The sequence below is a fragment of the Rhinolophus hipposideros genome, assembly GCF_964194185.1.
Source record: "Rhinolophus hipposideros genome assembly, chromosome: 12".
NCBI classification, from domain to species: Eukaryota; Metazoa; Chordata; class Mammalia; order Chiroptera; family Rhinolophidae; genus Rhinolophus; species Rhinolophus hipposideros.
The window spans coordinates 61,329,604-61,345,040 of NC_138058.1; the positions used below are offsets into that span (position 1 = coordinate 61,329,604).

At 46.2% G+C, this 15,437-nt stretch overlaps 1 protein-coding gene across 2 annotated transcripts in view; it reads left to right on the forward strand.

Moving 5' to 3' along the window:
- Positions 1–15,437, forward strand: part of ADCY3 (adenylate cyclase 3) — a 72,106-nt gene that overhangs the window by 22,896 nt on the left and 33,773 nt on the right. For both annotated transcript variants that reach the window (XM_081068991.1, XM_081068992.1), the window contains exon 2: positions 7,559–7,708. In XM_081068991.1, coding sequence (XP_080925117.1) covers positions 7,559–7,708 — 150 coding nt within the window. The remainder of the gene's footprint in view (positions 1–7,558; positions 7,709–15,437) is intronic.

Consider the following 15,437-nt stretch of genomic DNA (forward strand, 5'->3'; position numbering starts at 1 on the left):
AGTTTGTGTGATGATAGCATTTCAGGAATTCTAAATCTCTACTTCTGTCTCCAGATGATATGTTCCTCTTTCTCTGGGCTGTTAACGTTTGTTCTCAAGCTCATTTCAAAGATAATTCAAGTCAGGATCTATGCACTTAACCTAACTAGGATTGCTTAGAGGCGAGAAGCCCTGAGCAGGCAGTGTGGGAACTGTTGTCACCCTGTGTATATGTTTATACCCACAAGCAGATAGTTTATTATTTTTTTTCCTTGCCTTCATTTAACATTGGACATCAGTTAGAAATTGGTTTACATGTACTGTCCAAAATCCATCTATTAAAATGTATGTAAAAGCTCTGTGTTGCCAGTGTGTGTGTAAACCCACAACTGAGTGTGTCCAGCCCAAGTTTCACTCCCTCTTAGGGGCTTTTACCACCCTCCCCTCCCCTGTCCCTCAGAATCAGTTCTAAGCATCATCTATCTCTGGTAGCTTCTTTATCTTCAGTAGATTTGAGTTCCTTGAAGTCCTTTTTCACTCTTCCAGGACCCAGTGTGGGCCCCCGCCCCTCACTGAGAACTCAGTAGGGTTGAGTCTTACAAAAAGGATCTGAAGTCAAACATGATTAACACAGAGTCCTTTAAGTAGAATTAGAATTATTTGGACTAGGGAAAAGACCCAGGTGACTGCCTAATGGGGTCACATCAATAAGAGGACACGCGGTGCTGTGACCCGAGGTTTTCTCTTTCTGTAGTGGAGCCACAGGAGGCGAGGGGAGCTTTTGATGAGTTTTTGTGGTTCTTAATCATCTGGGCTAACAGGCCCTTTTGGGAATCTGGTGAAAGCAATGGACTTGCTCCCCAGAAAAGGGTAAAACATAAATTTGCCCTTAATATCAGGGGTTTACTGACTCCCCCTCACCTAGTCCACAGACTTGAAGTGAATAATCCCTTGGTCAGAATAAAACGCTAAATGTGAGATGGTCATTCCTGCATCTCCTCCTACAGGGAGATGGGCCAGATGGCCTTCTGTGGTTTTAATCATCTCTACCCTGTGATTTTTGGGCTCTTTCCATCGTGGGTGCATTTATCAAGCTATTGTGCCCTTACCTTCGGCAAATGTCAGTAGCATTCTCCGCTTAGCCCACAAGCCCCATGATTGACATCAAAATAAATCTGCTTATTCACATCTTTGTCCTCACAGTTCATTATTCTTCATTGAAAATGCATAGTAAATTTCATGTGAATACTCAGTAATGAAAAAGGAAGAAGGCATTGCAGCCAGGGTTTCTCGACCTCAAGTTTGTTGACATTTGGGGCAGATAATTCTTTTTTGTGGGGACTGTCCTGTGCCAGGCCCTGGGGCTGCAAATGTGAGAACGAGACACATCCTGAATTCAGGTGCTTATTGCTTCCCAGTGGGGGGGATATATGTAGGTGGGCATTGTGTCTCATGGAAAAGAGGCATGTGTCCTAGGGCCTCTGCACTAGTGTATTCTCCATCCAGCGCACTCTTTTTTCTGATTTTTCCCATGGATGAGTCTTTTTGGTCATTCATACTTCAGTTTAAATGACATTGTTGCTTCAGTGAGACGTTTCCTAACCACCTGTAGTAGTCAGCTGTTTTCACCTAGTGCTGTGTAACAAGCAGCCCCAAACTTTATGGCTCACAAGCACACATTTCTCACTCACACATCTGAGGGTTGGCCGGAGTGTGGTGATCTAGGCTGGGCTCTAGCTGGGTTTGGCTGCAGCTTGGGTTTAGTTTGGCTCCATAGGCCTCTCATTCTCATGTACCAGTGAGCTTATTGGTGCATATTGTTCTCATCCAATCATGTCATAGGCACTAATATCCATTTGGCCAAAGCAAAGCACATGGTCAAAGTCAGCAGCATGGAAGAACACTTTGTTCTCTGGGAGGCTACGTCGTGGCTATATAATACTCTTACAGGGGACTGAAGAACTGGGCCAGCAGTCTCCCTCACTCCCCAACCTAAAGCAGCTACTCACTGTATCATTGTTACTTTCTGCTGAGCTCTGATACCCTTAATGATGACTTAATTTGTTTCTTACTCATTTACTCTTACCCTAATATCAGCTTTATGATAGCAGGGACTTTTTCTGCCTATTCACTGCTAAATGCCAAGCACCTACCTGGTTAACGTTCACTAAATCTTTGAATGAATGAATGATTTTGTTTGGGCAATCAGGGAGGGGTATTGCATTTGGGTCTTGAAATAGTAATAACAACTAGCCTTTCCTGGGAGATGACTAAGGCCAGGCAGGTGCTGCATGCTTGACCTGACTTAAGTCAGGGGACCGTCACAACGTGTGGCCCTCTGTAGGCAGAGGAAGGGCAAGATGTTCCAGTTGGCGCTGTAGAGCCCTGAATAGCACATCTTGTTAGAGGACTGGAGAGAGGCCCAGTGGGGCTGGAGTGAAGGGAGCCTGGTGGGCAGCAGCCAGATACAAAAACAAGAGTGACACTGGAGCCCGATTGTCAGGGCTGGCGTGTTCCATGTCTCTAGGGGAGCCATCACGTCAGAGTCTGCAGAGTGGTGCCCCTGGGGTTGTGCAGTACGCAGGCTGAGAGCTGTTCTGGCAACTGAGCAGATGGTGAGGGACTTCGGGTAACACGTCAGGTTGGCTGGATGCCTATCCTGGAAGTGGTCTTTGTTTTGCAAGACAGTGGACATTGAATGTCTTTTAGCAGAGGCATGCCAAAGCCATAAAACAAGTAGGAAGTTTCTGGAAGTCCTTTTGTACCAGAGGCACATGGTAAAAACTGGACCAATGGCCAGCCTCGTAGGGCATGTCAATGGTGCCCTGAGGCTCAGACCTTGCATGGTGTTGAGTAGGGCTGTATTGGAGACCACACACATTTCTTGGTGCAGTGATGCTAGAGTTTCCTCTAGGGAAGTGTGAGAGTGGCCATGTTGTGTGCAGACTTCTCCACCTGCATAGATGCTCCAGGTCCTTACTTGGTTCTGTGTGTCGGCTGCCCTCCCTCACGCCTTGGCCTCTGCCTCGCCTCTGCTAACCCTCATCACAGCTCAGCGAAGGAGACAGGAATGTGGGGAAAGGACCCTGGACTCGCACGCTTGGGTGCTGTGCTTCCTAACTGGGTAAGAAAGCAGCACTGGACCTGCCCCCAAGACCTCACATGCCTTCTGATGTTCAGTCTCCTGTGCTGGAATGGATTTGTTTTTAATGCCTTGAAATTTAAACTCTGCTCTTGTAGGGGGAAAAGAAATAAACAGAGGAAGGAGACCTGGGTTCTGGTCTCAGCATTACTAGGGGACCATGGGCCCATAACCTCATTTTTCTGGGCTTCAAGTCTCTTCTTCTGCAAGATGAGAATAAGAAAACGTTGCTTGTTGTGACAGATGAAAGGATGCATGTGGCGGCTCTTATAAAACTTCATTAAAGTATTATTGGCGCTAATTCGCCTTCCCCCCTCAGAGGAAAAAATAAAATCACGAGAACATATTTTGTCCAAGCCCCATGCTAGGGGGTGTGGCGTATAATCTCTCTTTTAATCTTACGGGACACCCTTCAGAGTTACTGTGAGGATGAGGAAGCCAAGCAAGTCTTAGGGAGGTGAAGTGGCTTGTTCTAGACCACACAGCCTGCTGGGGGCGTGCGGGGGATACGTGACCGCATAGCCTGACCCCTCCACCAGGAGGCCCCTCCAAGGTCTGCAGCGAACATGGCGCGAAGGTGGGGACCCCATGGGCACTGTGTGGTGTCCGCTGCAGGCTCTGGCCAGGCTTCCTTGGGCTGAGGAGGCTGGTTGCCTGCAGAGGCGCCTTCTCCCCTGCTGCTTCTTACACTACAGCTCCTTGGAGATTTTTTTTCCAAAACATCTAAGTTTGTTCTAATGAACAGAGGCTTCAGTGTGGCCTTCCCCAGTAGCACAGCATCACAAGGTCTCTGAGGGTGGCCATCACGGACATCGACACCCCAGGGCAGCTTTCTCTCCCTCAGTTCGTTCTTCCCAATTCTGGAATGTTCCGGAATCTGCAGGCTGCAGTGAGCCTAGAGGGAGATGTCAACCTAGGCAGTGGAGCCACCAGCCTGCCTCCGAGGGGGTGACTTCCATTTTAAAGCCCTGCTTAGGGCAGCTTGTGTCCCCGGGGCTGTTAGAAAATGTGCAGGATATGGTGATTCATCACATTCGAAGAGAAAGGATTTTGTGGAGGAATTTTCTCACGGTTGCGTTTCTGAGCCTGGGATATTATAAATTACTTTTTCTGGCTGTCGTGGGTTAGATGAAGCTTTAGTCTCAATGTTTACCCACTTGGGAGATTTGTTCATTTTCAGTCATTATTTTTAAAATCTTGTGTTTAAAATATTTCTTTAAAAGAAGGCTGCTGCCCAGTCTCAGGGAGGCCACTGGCGCGAGAAGAGGATCCTTGATGGAGCCCCAGAGCAGGGCGTCTCAGCCTTGTAGGTACGGGGGATCACCCAGACACTGCAGTCTGGTGTGGCAACCAGAACTCCTTCTTCCGGCCTCTCCTGCTCATTCCAGAACCTTCCTCACCGTAGCCAACCCCTGCTTGCTGGCGGGAGGTTTCCTTAGCTTGGCAGCGTCATCCTGTCCGATTCGTGCCCTGGACTTGGAGGCTGAGAATGGCTCGTAGGGCGCTCGCTGGCTGGGCCTCCCGCACTGGGGGATTGCCGATCTCGTTTCGGGCCCTGGAGCAGTGGCTGTGTGGGAGAAGGGTCGGGGAAGATCCGAGCAACAACGCCCCGGGGGCCCTTTCTTCAGTTGAAGCAAGTTTCGAGAGTTGGGGGAGCTCTAAGAAACCCAGGCAAAGCGTGCAGTTTCTGGGATAATTGTCTAGAAACAGATGAACTCACTGGCAGGTGGGGAGGGAGTTCTCTGGCATGGATGGGACCTGCAAGACCCACGTCACTCTTCAGGGTGGCTCAGATGCAGCCTTTTGCCTCATATGCCTGCAGCCGACAGTGCCGGTTGGGAAGGAGGGGAGGCCTCTGTGACTCACAGTGCTCAGGGGACCGGAGGCGGCATGGCTCTCTGGCCAACCTGGAAACTGACCCACCTTCCTTTTCCTCCAGCCTTATTCCCCGTCCTCTCTGCACCAGGTCATCCCCAATCCCAGCCTTTGCCCAGATCTGATGAGGAGCCGACAGTGTCGGGAGTGCAGGGACCTTTGAGATGAGGCCGTCCACCCCTCAGCTCATGGCTGATGAAACCGGAGCTCAGAGAGATGATCTGAGTTGGCAGATTCCCCCGCTCGTGAGGGCCAGTCTCACAGTCCAGGGCTTCTCCTGAATTTATTTTCTGCACCGCATGTACCTGCAAGTGGAGTGCAAAAGTGGGTTTTGTTTTTAAATAGGCACAGTTCAATGAAAGGAATGCTGCCCTGCATGGATGGTCCCCAGGCACGAACCACACCTGAATCTTATTACACTCTTTGGAGTATAATCTTTGGTGGTGTTCGGTTTGAAATTTTTCCGCTATAATTGCTCTCTGACGGTCTGCACAGCGGGTTTGGTTTTCTTAGATGGACGCCCAATGGATAATGATAATAGTAATTCCTGACACTGGCTCAGCACTGTACGCTTCACAGAGCCTGTCCCATTTGTCCCCATGAGGTGATCAGCCAGGGCCTCTCTGTGGAAGGCAGAAAGGCCTCTGAGCTGAGAACTCTGTCCCCAGCTCAGTGTGACAGCCCAGGCTGTTTGTGGTCAGGGCCAGAGATAGGCCGGGGGCCCTAGGGCAGCCTGCCTTGTCCAGCACCTTGTTCAGTGTCACTGACACTGGTAGGTGTGGGGTTGAGACCTGTGGTCCCTCTAGGTGCAGCTTCTCACTTGCCCTCCAGGACCCACAGCCCTGGAAGGCTGGAGACCCTCGCCCTGGTGGCTGCTGCATTTGGACATCACGTGGGCTTCGGCAGAGTGCTGCTGCTCAGTGAGGGTGTGAAGGATGCAGCCTAACATCGTCCACCAGCCTCTTGTACCATGACCTTGGGGGCAGGCAGATTGCCAAGGCCACACAGCCCCCGCAGGAGGGTGGCCTGTGGGCTGGTTGAGGTTCCCGGACCCCAGACCAGACGGGCTTTGAGACTCAACATAATCTGTGTGATTTGCTTTGACTCACTGAACGTAAGTTGGCAGCAGTTTGGATGATCAGGTCCTGAGGTCACACTGATACGCGTCACTCAGACAGAAGTGGGCGATCACACCCCAGCAGAAGGCGCAGGAGATGTTCCAGGGGACACTGCAATCACCCGCTTGCCCCACGAATGGTGTAGGTGATGAAGGCTGCCCAGGCCCAAGAATATAACGGGTTGTTAGTTCCTGGAACCAGCCACCTAATACGCTTGTGAAATCTGCGTCTGGTGACTTGATGACCCGTCTACCTCACCTACTCATTAATTCATCACTCAGTGGGCCCCTCGCCTCAGCACCGGTGACCAAGGACAGACCCTGCAGGAACTTGGTGATGGGGGTGGTGGGGCCTCAGGGTTAGTGTTGATGAGCCCTGAGGAAACAGTCAGAGGGGATATCATGAGTACCCAGAAAATTAATGTCAGAAATAGCCACCCTTTCACGGCCAGGGTTCTTGGAGAAGTGGAACTAGAACCTGGTCCAGTCCCAAAGGGAGCCCCGTCAGCGTCAGAGATCAGCGCCTGCAGTAGCCGGCGCCAGGAAATCGGGGGTGGTGAGGCCGTGCAGGTCCGTGTCCAAGGTGACCTCCAGCCGCAGGGATCAGGTCTGCAGTTCTAGCAGCCTGTGGGAATGCGCTGGGGACCACAGATACCTAGAGGAGCCTGCAGGGGCCAGGGACAGAGGGACAGGCTCTCAATGTCCAATGAAGTCCTTTGTGACAATGCACTGAACTCACGGGACAGACGTCAGGTCCCATGATCGCCTCTTCCCCTTCCTGTAGCTTCAGTTCCTCATGAGACCTGGACACTGGTACTGGCCACCCCCCCACCTGCTGGCAGGGCGGTTGGCGAAGAGGATGCTTGTGAATCCTAGAAACCTGTGCCACATGTGTAGGGTAGCACTGTGACTCCTGAATCAGCCCAGGACATCTTCAGGTCTCCTGTGACCTTCCACACGCCTTCGGCTTTTAGGATTATATACCCCCAGCCAGTGGATCTGGGCCTTGTTCACTCTCCTCCCCAACTAAACAGCACACACCTCAGTGTACCTAGTAAGTAAGTGCTCAGTAAGGGGTGGTTGAACAAATGAGTGAGTGAATGAATGGGTAGTGGAGGGACTGTTTAGGCCTCACAGGTAGATGGGATTGGCCAGTTTAGCTATGGTGTGAAGCAGGAGGGGATAACAGTAACCCCTCAACCAGCCTTTCAGGCCTGGGGCCGCGCCCTGGGCTGGGGCTGGGCCTCACCCACCCATGGCAGGTGGGGCAGGGTCTGTTCCAAGGACCTAAATATCCCATCGAGATCAGAGGCTCTGCTGGGGCCCGCCCTGGACACTGGGCAACGTGGGGTTTTGATTTTGGTCACCACCTGCCCCAGCTGTCCATGCCCTCTCCTGAAGACGTGCCTTCACCATTGTCCTTTCCTCTCCTCCTCGGGGCACAGATCCTGGCCAACGTCTTCCTCTACCTGTGCGCCATCATCGTGGGCATCATGTCCTACTACATGGCGGACCGCAAGCACCGCAAGGCCTTCCTGGAGGCCCGCCAGTCGCTGGAGGTGAAGATGAACCTGGAAGAGCAGAGCCAGCAGCAGGTAAGGCTGTGAGGAGGCCTTGGGGCAGGCTGGGCAGGGGGCCTGGGCTCAGGGACGGTGGCCTGTCGGGAGGGAGTGAGCCGTGGATGTCGGTGTTTGTCCAGCAGGGTCCGTGTTCGCTGCCTAATGTCCCTCATGGGCCCCTGGCCGTCAGAGGGCCGCTCCGGGCTTCAGGGAGCGTTTCTTACTGGAAAACTCACTCCTGAATCTCCTCAGTGCTTGACCGAGACCTCCCTCTTCCCTTCTTTCTGCTTTTTTCTGGGTCCTATAATTAAAAAATTTTTTTTAAAGCAATACATTGCCCCAGCAGCCAGTAATGACGCCGTGTTTCTTTCTCAGGTGAAAAAGTTTTGTGTTTATTTTGAATGCTTTTTCTCCATGGACACGTCCGTGTTACTCCTCTGCCTTGCTCTGGTGACCCCTCTCTTTCCAGGTCACGTGCAGATTCACACTGCGCACCTACTGTGCGTGCACAGCTGCTCTCCCTGCGGCGGGGACCCATCCCCTGGCTTTGGGGCCCTTCTGGGTGAAGTCCTGTAGTGCGGGGGCGCTGTTTCCTTCATGCTCCCCACTTCCTTCTCCCTCTCAGTCACTTATGACGAAGTAAAACCAGCCCAGCCCAGTCCTTTGGGGACCCCACCGTTTACATTTTTCCATTGAGAGAAGTGCCAGCTGTCCCTGCTGTTTGTTTACCGGCTTTACTCCAGCCCCATCCACCGCAGAACCTCCCCAGTTCTCATGTGATTCAGTCTTTTGCATAGTTTTTGGTTTGGATTCATCTCAGATGCTTTTTGAAGGTCTCTAGAAATTACATCCACCAATTTCCTGTTTTCCATAGGTTTATTTCCCCTTCACACACAAACTCAATACGTAGAAAACACGTGATTCTCTGTTCTGGGAACCATGTCATTTTGCGTTCACTTGGTGCTGAGTGCTCTGGGTTCACTAAAATTGCAGTTTTTTTAGACTCTGCCACTCAAATGGACGGGGTTGTAATTTCGGGGGTCACTCTGGATGGAACCTTTGTTCGGGGGGCCCCTTCAGTGGGCCCCATGTTCTCTAGACAGTGCTATTTGAAGGCACACACTGAGTTATTTAGCTAATGGGTCCCAGCTTCCTTTGTCCTGGGGATATATTTTCTTTCTCTGTTTACCAATAAGATCTAGAAGCTTCTGAGCTAGGCCTCGGAATCATTTCTTCCAGTATGTAGCTGATCTCCCTGGCCTCCGTTGTGACAAAGGGCCAGGCTTCACTCACTGTATTTGTCCCCTTCTCGTTGGCCCTGCGTCCTGTGGTTATTGAGGAGCTGCTGAGGCTTGAGTACATTTAAAGAACCCTGCTTTATAGAGTCCCTCAAAAGGCATTTTTGGTTTCTGTTTTTTATACTGTCATGTCTCTTGTTTGCTTCTGGTCTCTCTGACTGTGGACGCATCCCTCTGGGTTCTCTACGTTAAAAAAAAAAAAAAAAAAGCATGTGTCACCACTTACTAGGCTGGGAGTTCTTTTTTATACAGCGTTTGTGCAGTTTTAATCACACTTGTCTATGCTGGTCTTGTCTGTCTCAGTGTGTAATGGGGGACATCTTCCATCACACCGAACAGTGCTGGGTGGTGACTTCCAGTGTGGGAGGAAGGCCCTCTGGATCTCACCCTGGATCTGTTATTCTCTGGGTAGGCAAGTTAGACAAGTTATCCAGGAAGTTAGACAAGGCCCCAGGAATGAGAGGTCCAGGGAGGCAGAAGGGAGGTGCAGGGTGGGGGGAAGGAAAGATACAAAGGTACATCCCCACAGACCTCGCTGGGACACAGCAGATGTCTGTAACTGTCTCCAAGTGGAATGACTCGGCCTAGCCCAGCTCTAGCCTGAGTGTGACCTTGGGCTAGTTTCTTCACCTCTGGGCCTCAGTTTCTCTGTGTAAAGTGTAGATGATAAGAAAAACCTTTGGGCAAAATGGGACAATATGTGTGAAATCCTTTGGGAATGAGAAAAGCACTGTTACCAGTGGGAGGGTTGGGATTCTGCCCCCACCCTGTGAGTTTTAATTTGTTCATATTTTTCTTAGGACTTTTGTGACTATGTGCATGAGGGATTTACTTGCCATTTTAATTTTCTTTCCGAGTTCTTGACAGGTTTGGGTATCATGATTATGCCACACTTAAATAATTTGAGATATGTTCCCTCTTTTAATCCCTGAAAAGGTCTGAGGAAGATTTGGATTATTCCTTAAATGTTTAGAAGAATTCACTGGGGAAGCCCTGTGGGTCTGGAGTTTTCTTTATGAGAAGATTCAATTTCCTTCATAAATATAAGGTTTTATCTTTCTCTTCGTATAATTTTTGAAAAGTTTTTAATTTTTCAGGTACTTGTCCATTTCATCTAAATTTTCATATTTTTGTCATGATATTCTTGTTTAGTTTTTTATCTTTCATTGTCTACGGGATTTGTAGTGATGTTCCCTTTGTCGTTACTGATATAGGTAATTTGTGCCTTATATGTTTTATTTTTTTATCTGTCTTGCTCAGGTTTATTAATGTTTTAGCCTTTTGGCTTTGTTCATTTCTATAATTCATTAATTTATACTTTTTGTCATTTTCTTCTACTTTCTTTGGGGTTAATTTATATTCTTTTTTATCTTCTTGAGATGGAAATTAGATAACTAATTTTCAGCATTTCTTTTGTAAAAATATGCACTTAATGCTGTAGATTTCCTTCATTGCATCATTTTAGCTTTATTCCATAAGTTTTGATATGTCGTGTTTCCACTGTCATTTAGTTAGTTAAAAATGTTTTCTAATTTCCACAGAGATATCTTTGATCCATGAGCTATGTGGGAGTACATTAATTAATTTCCAAACATTTGGGGAATGTTTAAAAGTGATCTTTTTATTAATGATTTTTAGCTTAATTCTACTGTGATTGGAGAATATAATCTGCCTGTATGATTTCAATCCTTTGAAATTTGTTGGAACTTGATTTTTGACCTAGCAGTTGGTTGATTTTGATGCACTTAAGAATAATGTGTATTCTACACAATATATCAAAATATCTTTCAAAAAACAATGTAAATAAATTCAGTTGTGACATTTGCATTTGCCCCAAATTAGTACTTTTACCTCTTTGGTCACAATGCAAGGACTTCGCAACACTTAATTCCCCCTCCCCCCGACTTTCTGGCTATTGTGATGTGTTTTAATTAAACACATATTTTAAGCCCCACAAGACATTATTACTATAGTCTTTTACAGTTAATATTCATTACTTACATTTGCCCACATTTTTCCCTCTCAGTTGTGATCCATTCCTTCTTCATTTCTGTGCTTCCATCTCCTTGAAGAATTCCCTTTCATGTTACTTTTCATGCAGGTCTCTTGACAGTAAATTATCTCCATTTCTAATTGCCTGGAAATGTGTTTATTTTGCTTTTGATTTTGAAAGTCACTTTTTGTCCGATACAGAATTTCAGGTTGCTGGGTTTTTACTTTCAGCCCTTTGAAGGTGTCATTCCATTATCCTCTGGCTTCCACTGTTGTTGGTGAAGTGCCAGCTGTCAGACACATCGTTGCTCCTTTTAAAGTAATCGGTGTTTGTTTCCTCTGGTTGCTTTCACAATGTTCTCTTTGTCTTTGGTTTTTAGCGGTTTTACAATGATGGACCTAGGAGTTTTCTTCATAGTTGCCCTGCTCGGTATTTGTAAAGCTTCTTGAATTGATGGCTTGATGACTTTCATCAGTTTTGAAAAATTTCAGCCAGTATCTTTTTTTGGCTTCTGCCCAAGTCTCTCCTTTCCTCTAGGACTCTAGATATCCATACTAGGCACTTCTACCGTGTTCCATAAATCTTGTGGGTTTTTTCCTTAATTTTCCTTTTTTTTTCTTTCTGTGTTTCAAATAGAATATTTTTACTGACTTAAATTGCAGTTTACTAATCCTCTCTTCCGCTTTGTCAAATCAATGGTTGAGCTCAAATTCAAATGAATGATTGAGTCTTCAATTTCAGTTATTGTATTTTTTTGTTCTAAAATTTCCATTTGATTAAAAAAATAGATTCTAGTTCTCTGGTTATCAATTTTGTCATCTATATTTTGCATATTGAACATTTATTTTAAAGTCTTTGACAACCATAATATCTGGAATACTGATGGGTCTGCTTTTCGCTATTGATTTTTGGCCTCCTGGACTTTCAAAAATTAAATGATGGATATTGTGTATGGGAAATAGTAATGGCTCTGAATGATCTGTCTTTCCAGAGAAGATTTACTTTTCTTGAAGCAGATGATGAGAGTAGAGGCAGCTCATGTTGATCCAAATTGGGGTTGAGAAGCTTTTTGGCTGGGATGTAGTCTGAGAGCTGCTCTGTGTGTGTTCTGTGCCTACTCTTAGGAAATAGCCCTTCAGGGGTCATAACTGAAAGGACCTCTTGAGGGACCGTGAACTCCCCAGTATTATGAGACTGCCAAAACCATCCTTTGATTTTAGCCTCTTTGTTGTTTTGTGCTCGGATTCTTGGTTTCCTGCCCAATTCAGCTTAGGGATCAGCAAATGCCTCAAGGGGATTCATGTAGAGAAAGTCAGGTTCACTTTTCTGTAGTTCTCTTCTCTCTAAGAGCTTACCCCTCTACTCTCTCTTGGGATCCTTGCTCACCAATCCTTGTTTCTCCAGCTCCTTAAAAGCTTGAGCCATAGTATTCTGTTTAGCCTCTCAACCTTGGTGTCAAGGGGAAAAGCGCAGCGTGTATTGGGTTCACTTAAATGTGGTTCCCTTCCCTTGGCAATCTTGTCCTGTCAAGTCCTAGGTGCTTTGGTTGTTTCCCATTACCTCCAAATAGCTGTTCTTTTATATTTTATCCAGATTTTATAGTTGTTCTTGGCTAAAGGGTTGGTCTGATATAAGCTCCTCTATAATAGCAAGAAGCAAAAGTTAGAGATTACTTAAATTTTTTCAGTTTAATTTTGAGTAGCTAGAAGTGTACATGGTATAAAATTATAAAGGTATGAAAGTGGATATACCATGGAAAGTAAGTTTCTCCCTCCACAGCCATCCACTTCCCCATCCCTCAGACAACCACGATCACATTTCTTGTATATCCTTTTAGAGATAGTCTCTTTATTTCCAAATCCGTGTATATAGATTTTTCACACACCCACACAAATGGAAGTCGGTTCACTCTTCTGCACTCTTACTATCTACTATGTACATGTTTTCACCTACTACCTTAGAGCGGGTTCTAAGTCCAGATTGCATTGCCTCATCCTTTTTAATGACTGTATTGTATTCTATTGTATAGAGGTAACAATTTATCTAACTGGGCTCCTATAGGTAGACATTTAGATTATTTCCCACCTTTGGCTACAGCAAACATTGCTGTTAATAGATTTTGTTATAGGGATGCCGTGTCCTACACATGCAAATATATCCGAAGACTAAAACCTAGAAGTAGAAGTGTTGGATCAAAGGGCATATGCATTTAAAAATGTATATATATACACTGTGGTAAAATGTAACGTAAAATTTACCATTTTAACCATTTTAAGTATATACATTAAGTACATTCACAGTGTTGTGCAACCATCACCAGTGTCCATCAACAGAACTTTTTCATCTTCCCAAACAGACTCTGTCCCATTAAATAATAACTCCCCATCTTCTTTTCCGCCAGCCCTCGGCAACCACCATTCTACTTCTCCTTATGGATTTGCCTATTCTAGATCCTTCATATATGTGGAATCACACAGTATTTGCCCTTTTGTGACTGGCTTATTTCACTTAGTATAATGTCTTCAGGGTTCATATATGTTGTACTATGTGTCAGAATTTCATTCCTTTTCAAGATTGAATATTCTGTTGTGTGTATACGCCACATTTTGTTTATCTGTTCATTTGTTGATGGAGGCTTGGGTTGTTTCCACCTTTTAGCTATTGTGAATAATGATGCTATGAACATTGGAATACAAGTATCTGTTTGAGTTCTAGCTTTTAATTCTTTGAAATAGAATTGCTGAGTTATATGGTACTTCTGTATTTAACTTTTTGAGGAACCAGGTACGTGCATTTTTAATGTTGATAAATATTACCAAATTGTTTCAGATAGAGGTTTGAACAATTTACACTCCTCCTAGCAATGAATGAGAGGACTTAAATTTTCACTTAGTCACTTAAATTTTCCTTGTTTATGTAGAAAAGACTACTTTGCATTTGGAATCCCTGTAGCTCCCCCAAGGATGTCTATTTGAAAACCCCAGTTGTAGGGAACGGGCCCCAAGGCAGTAGTAACATCCTGTGGTCTGTTTCCTGCTGTTTACTTATTTGGCTCAAGTCACAGCTAGGTAAACTGAGGGTTGGAAGAGTTTCTTTTCTTTTTTTAGCATACGGTGTACAATATTGGTAATAATAGACTAATGGAAAGAACAATAATACTGATAGAGGATATTCCTTCAAGTCTATTTTTGTCTTCTGTGTTTTGAATGAGAGTTAACTGTGTTAATGCTGATTATAAAAGTAGTACCATTTTCTCATACAGTATAGCCATTAAGGATGGCAGTTAAGAACCAGACATTTGAGTCTTATACCTGTCGCATATGGTTATTATGGCAGCTAAATGTGAACTAGTTACTTAGCATCATGCCTGGACATATTAGGCATTTAAACTGTTTACCATCATCATATTACTGTTGTTGGATAAAACTTTGAAAATACAAAGAAGTATAGAAGAGGTCACAACACATCCCATCATCTGGGGGTATCTTTTAAAAATATTTTTTTAAAAAATACAGTGTGATAAATTGGGTTCTTGGCTGGGAAAAGCTTTCTGGCTTGCTTTGATTTTTTTTCTTTTTCCATTTTATTGAAGTAAAATTCAAATAATATAAAATTAGCTACATGAAACTATACAATTTAGTACATTCACAGTGTTGTGCAGCCGTGACCTCTGTCTAGTTCCAGAACATTTCATCACTCCAGAAGAAAACCCCACCCCCAGACAGACAGGCAGCTGGTGAGCCTTGGGACAAGACGGCCCAGAGCAGCATTTTCCTGGCCCACCTCTAAGGACAGGACGCCCAGCTCCTGGCACATACACATTGTCATGTGCGTTCCCCTCTCCCTGTGACCAAGCAGAGCCTAAAGCTTGAACCAGAGGGGCAGCCCCCCCCACTGGCAAGCTGAGTACTCCATGCTTCTGCCCACGTTTTCTGGGGGACAGTGAGACGTGACTTTCTCACCTTCTCACTGTGTGACGTTGGTACTTTGCCTCTCTGGTCTTCAGTTTAGTCTTCTGAAAAACTGGGATTGAAAATAATACCATTGATTGGGAATCACATGAAGTAAGAATGCTGAGTCTGAAAACATGAAGCCCTTTAGTGCTGTTACTTGTGGTCTTACTGGCCCCAGCCCCTGCGGACACTAGCTGAAGGGAGGGGCCCAGAGGGAGGCCAGGAGCTGGTTGGAGCCGCTGCACCTTTGTCCATGGTGCCAGTCGGGCAGAGATTCCTCCCTCTCAGGGCATCCAGGCTGACGTTGTGAGTGGCGTGGGATCTGGGCTGATTTTACAGCCCCGAAATGTCAGCTGATGTGTCTTTGGAGCTGACTGCAGGCTGGTAATAGAGGCCACACAATCCCATCTCACTTTCCTCCTGTGAATGCCCCTCGTGAGGATAAGAATGAGATAATAGATGTGGCAACACTTGGAAAGGGCCACAGCAGGTCCTCGTGGGCAAGGGGGTAGAAGCTGTTT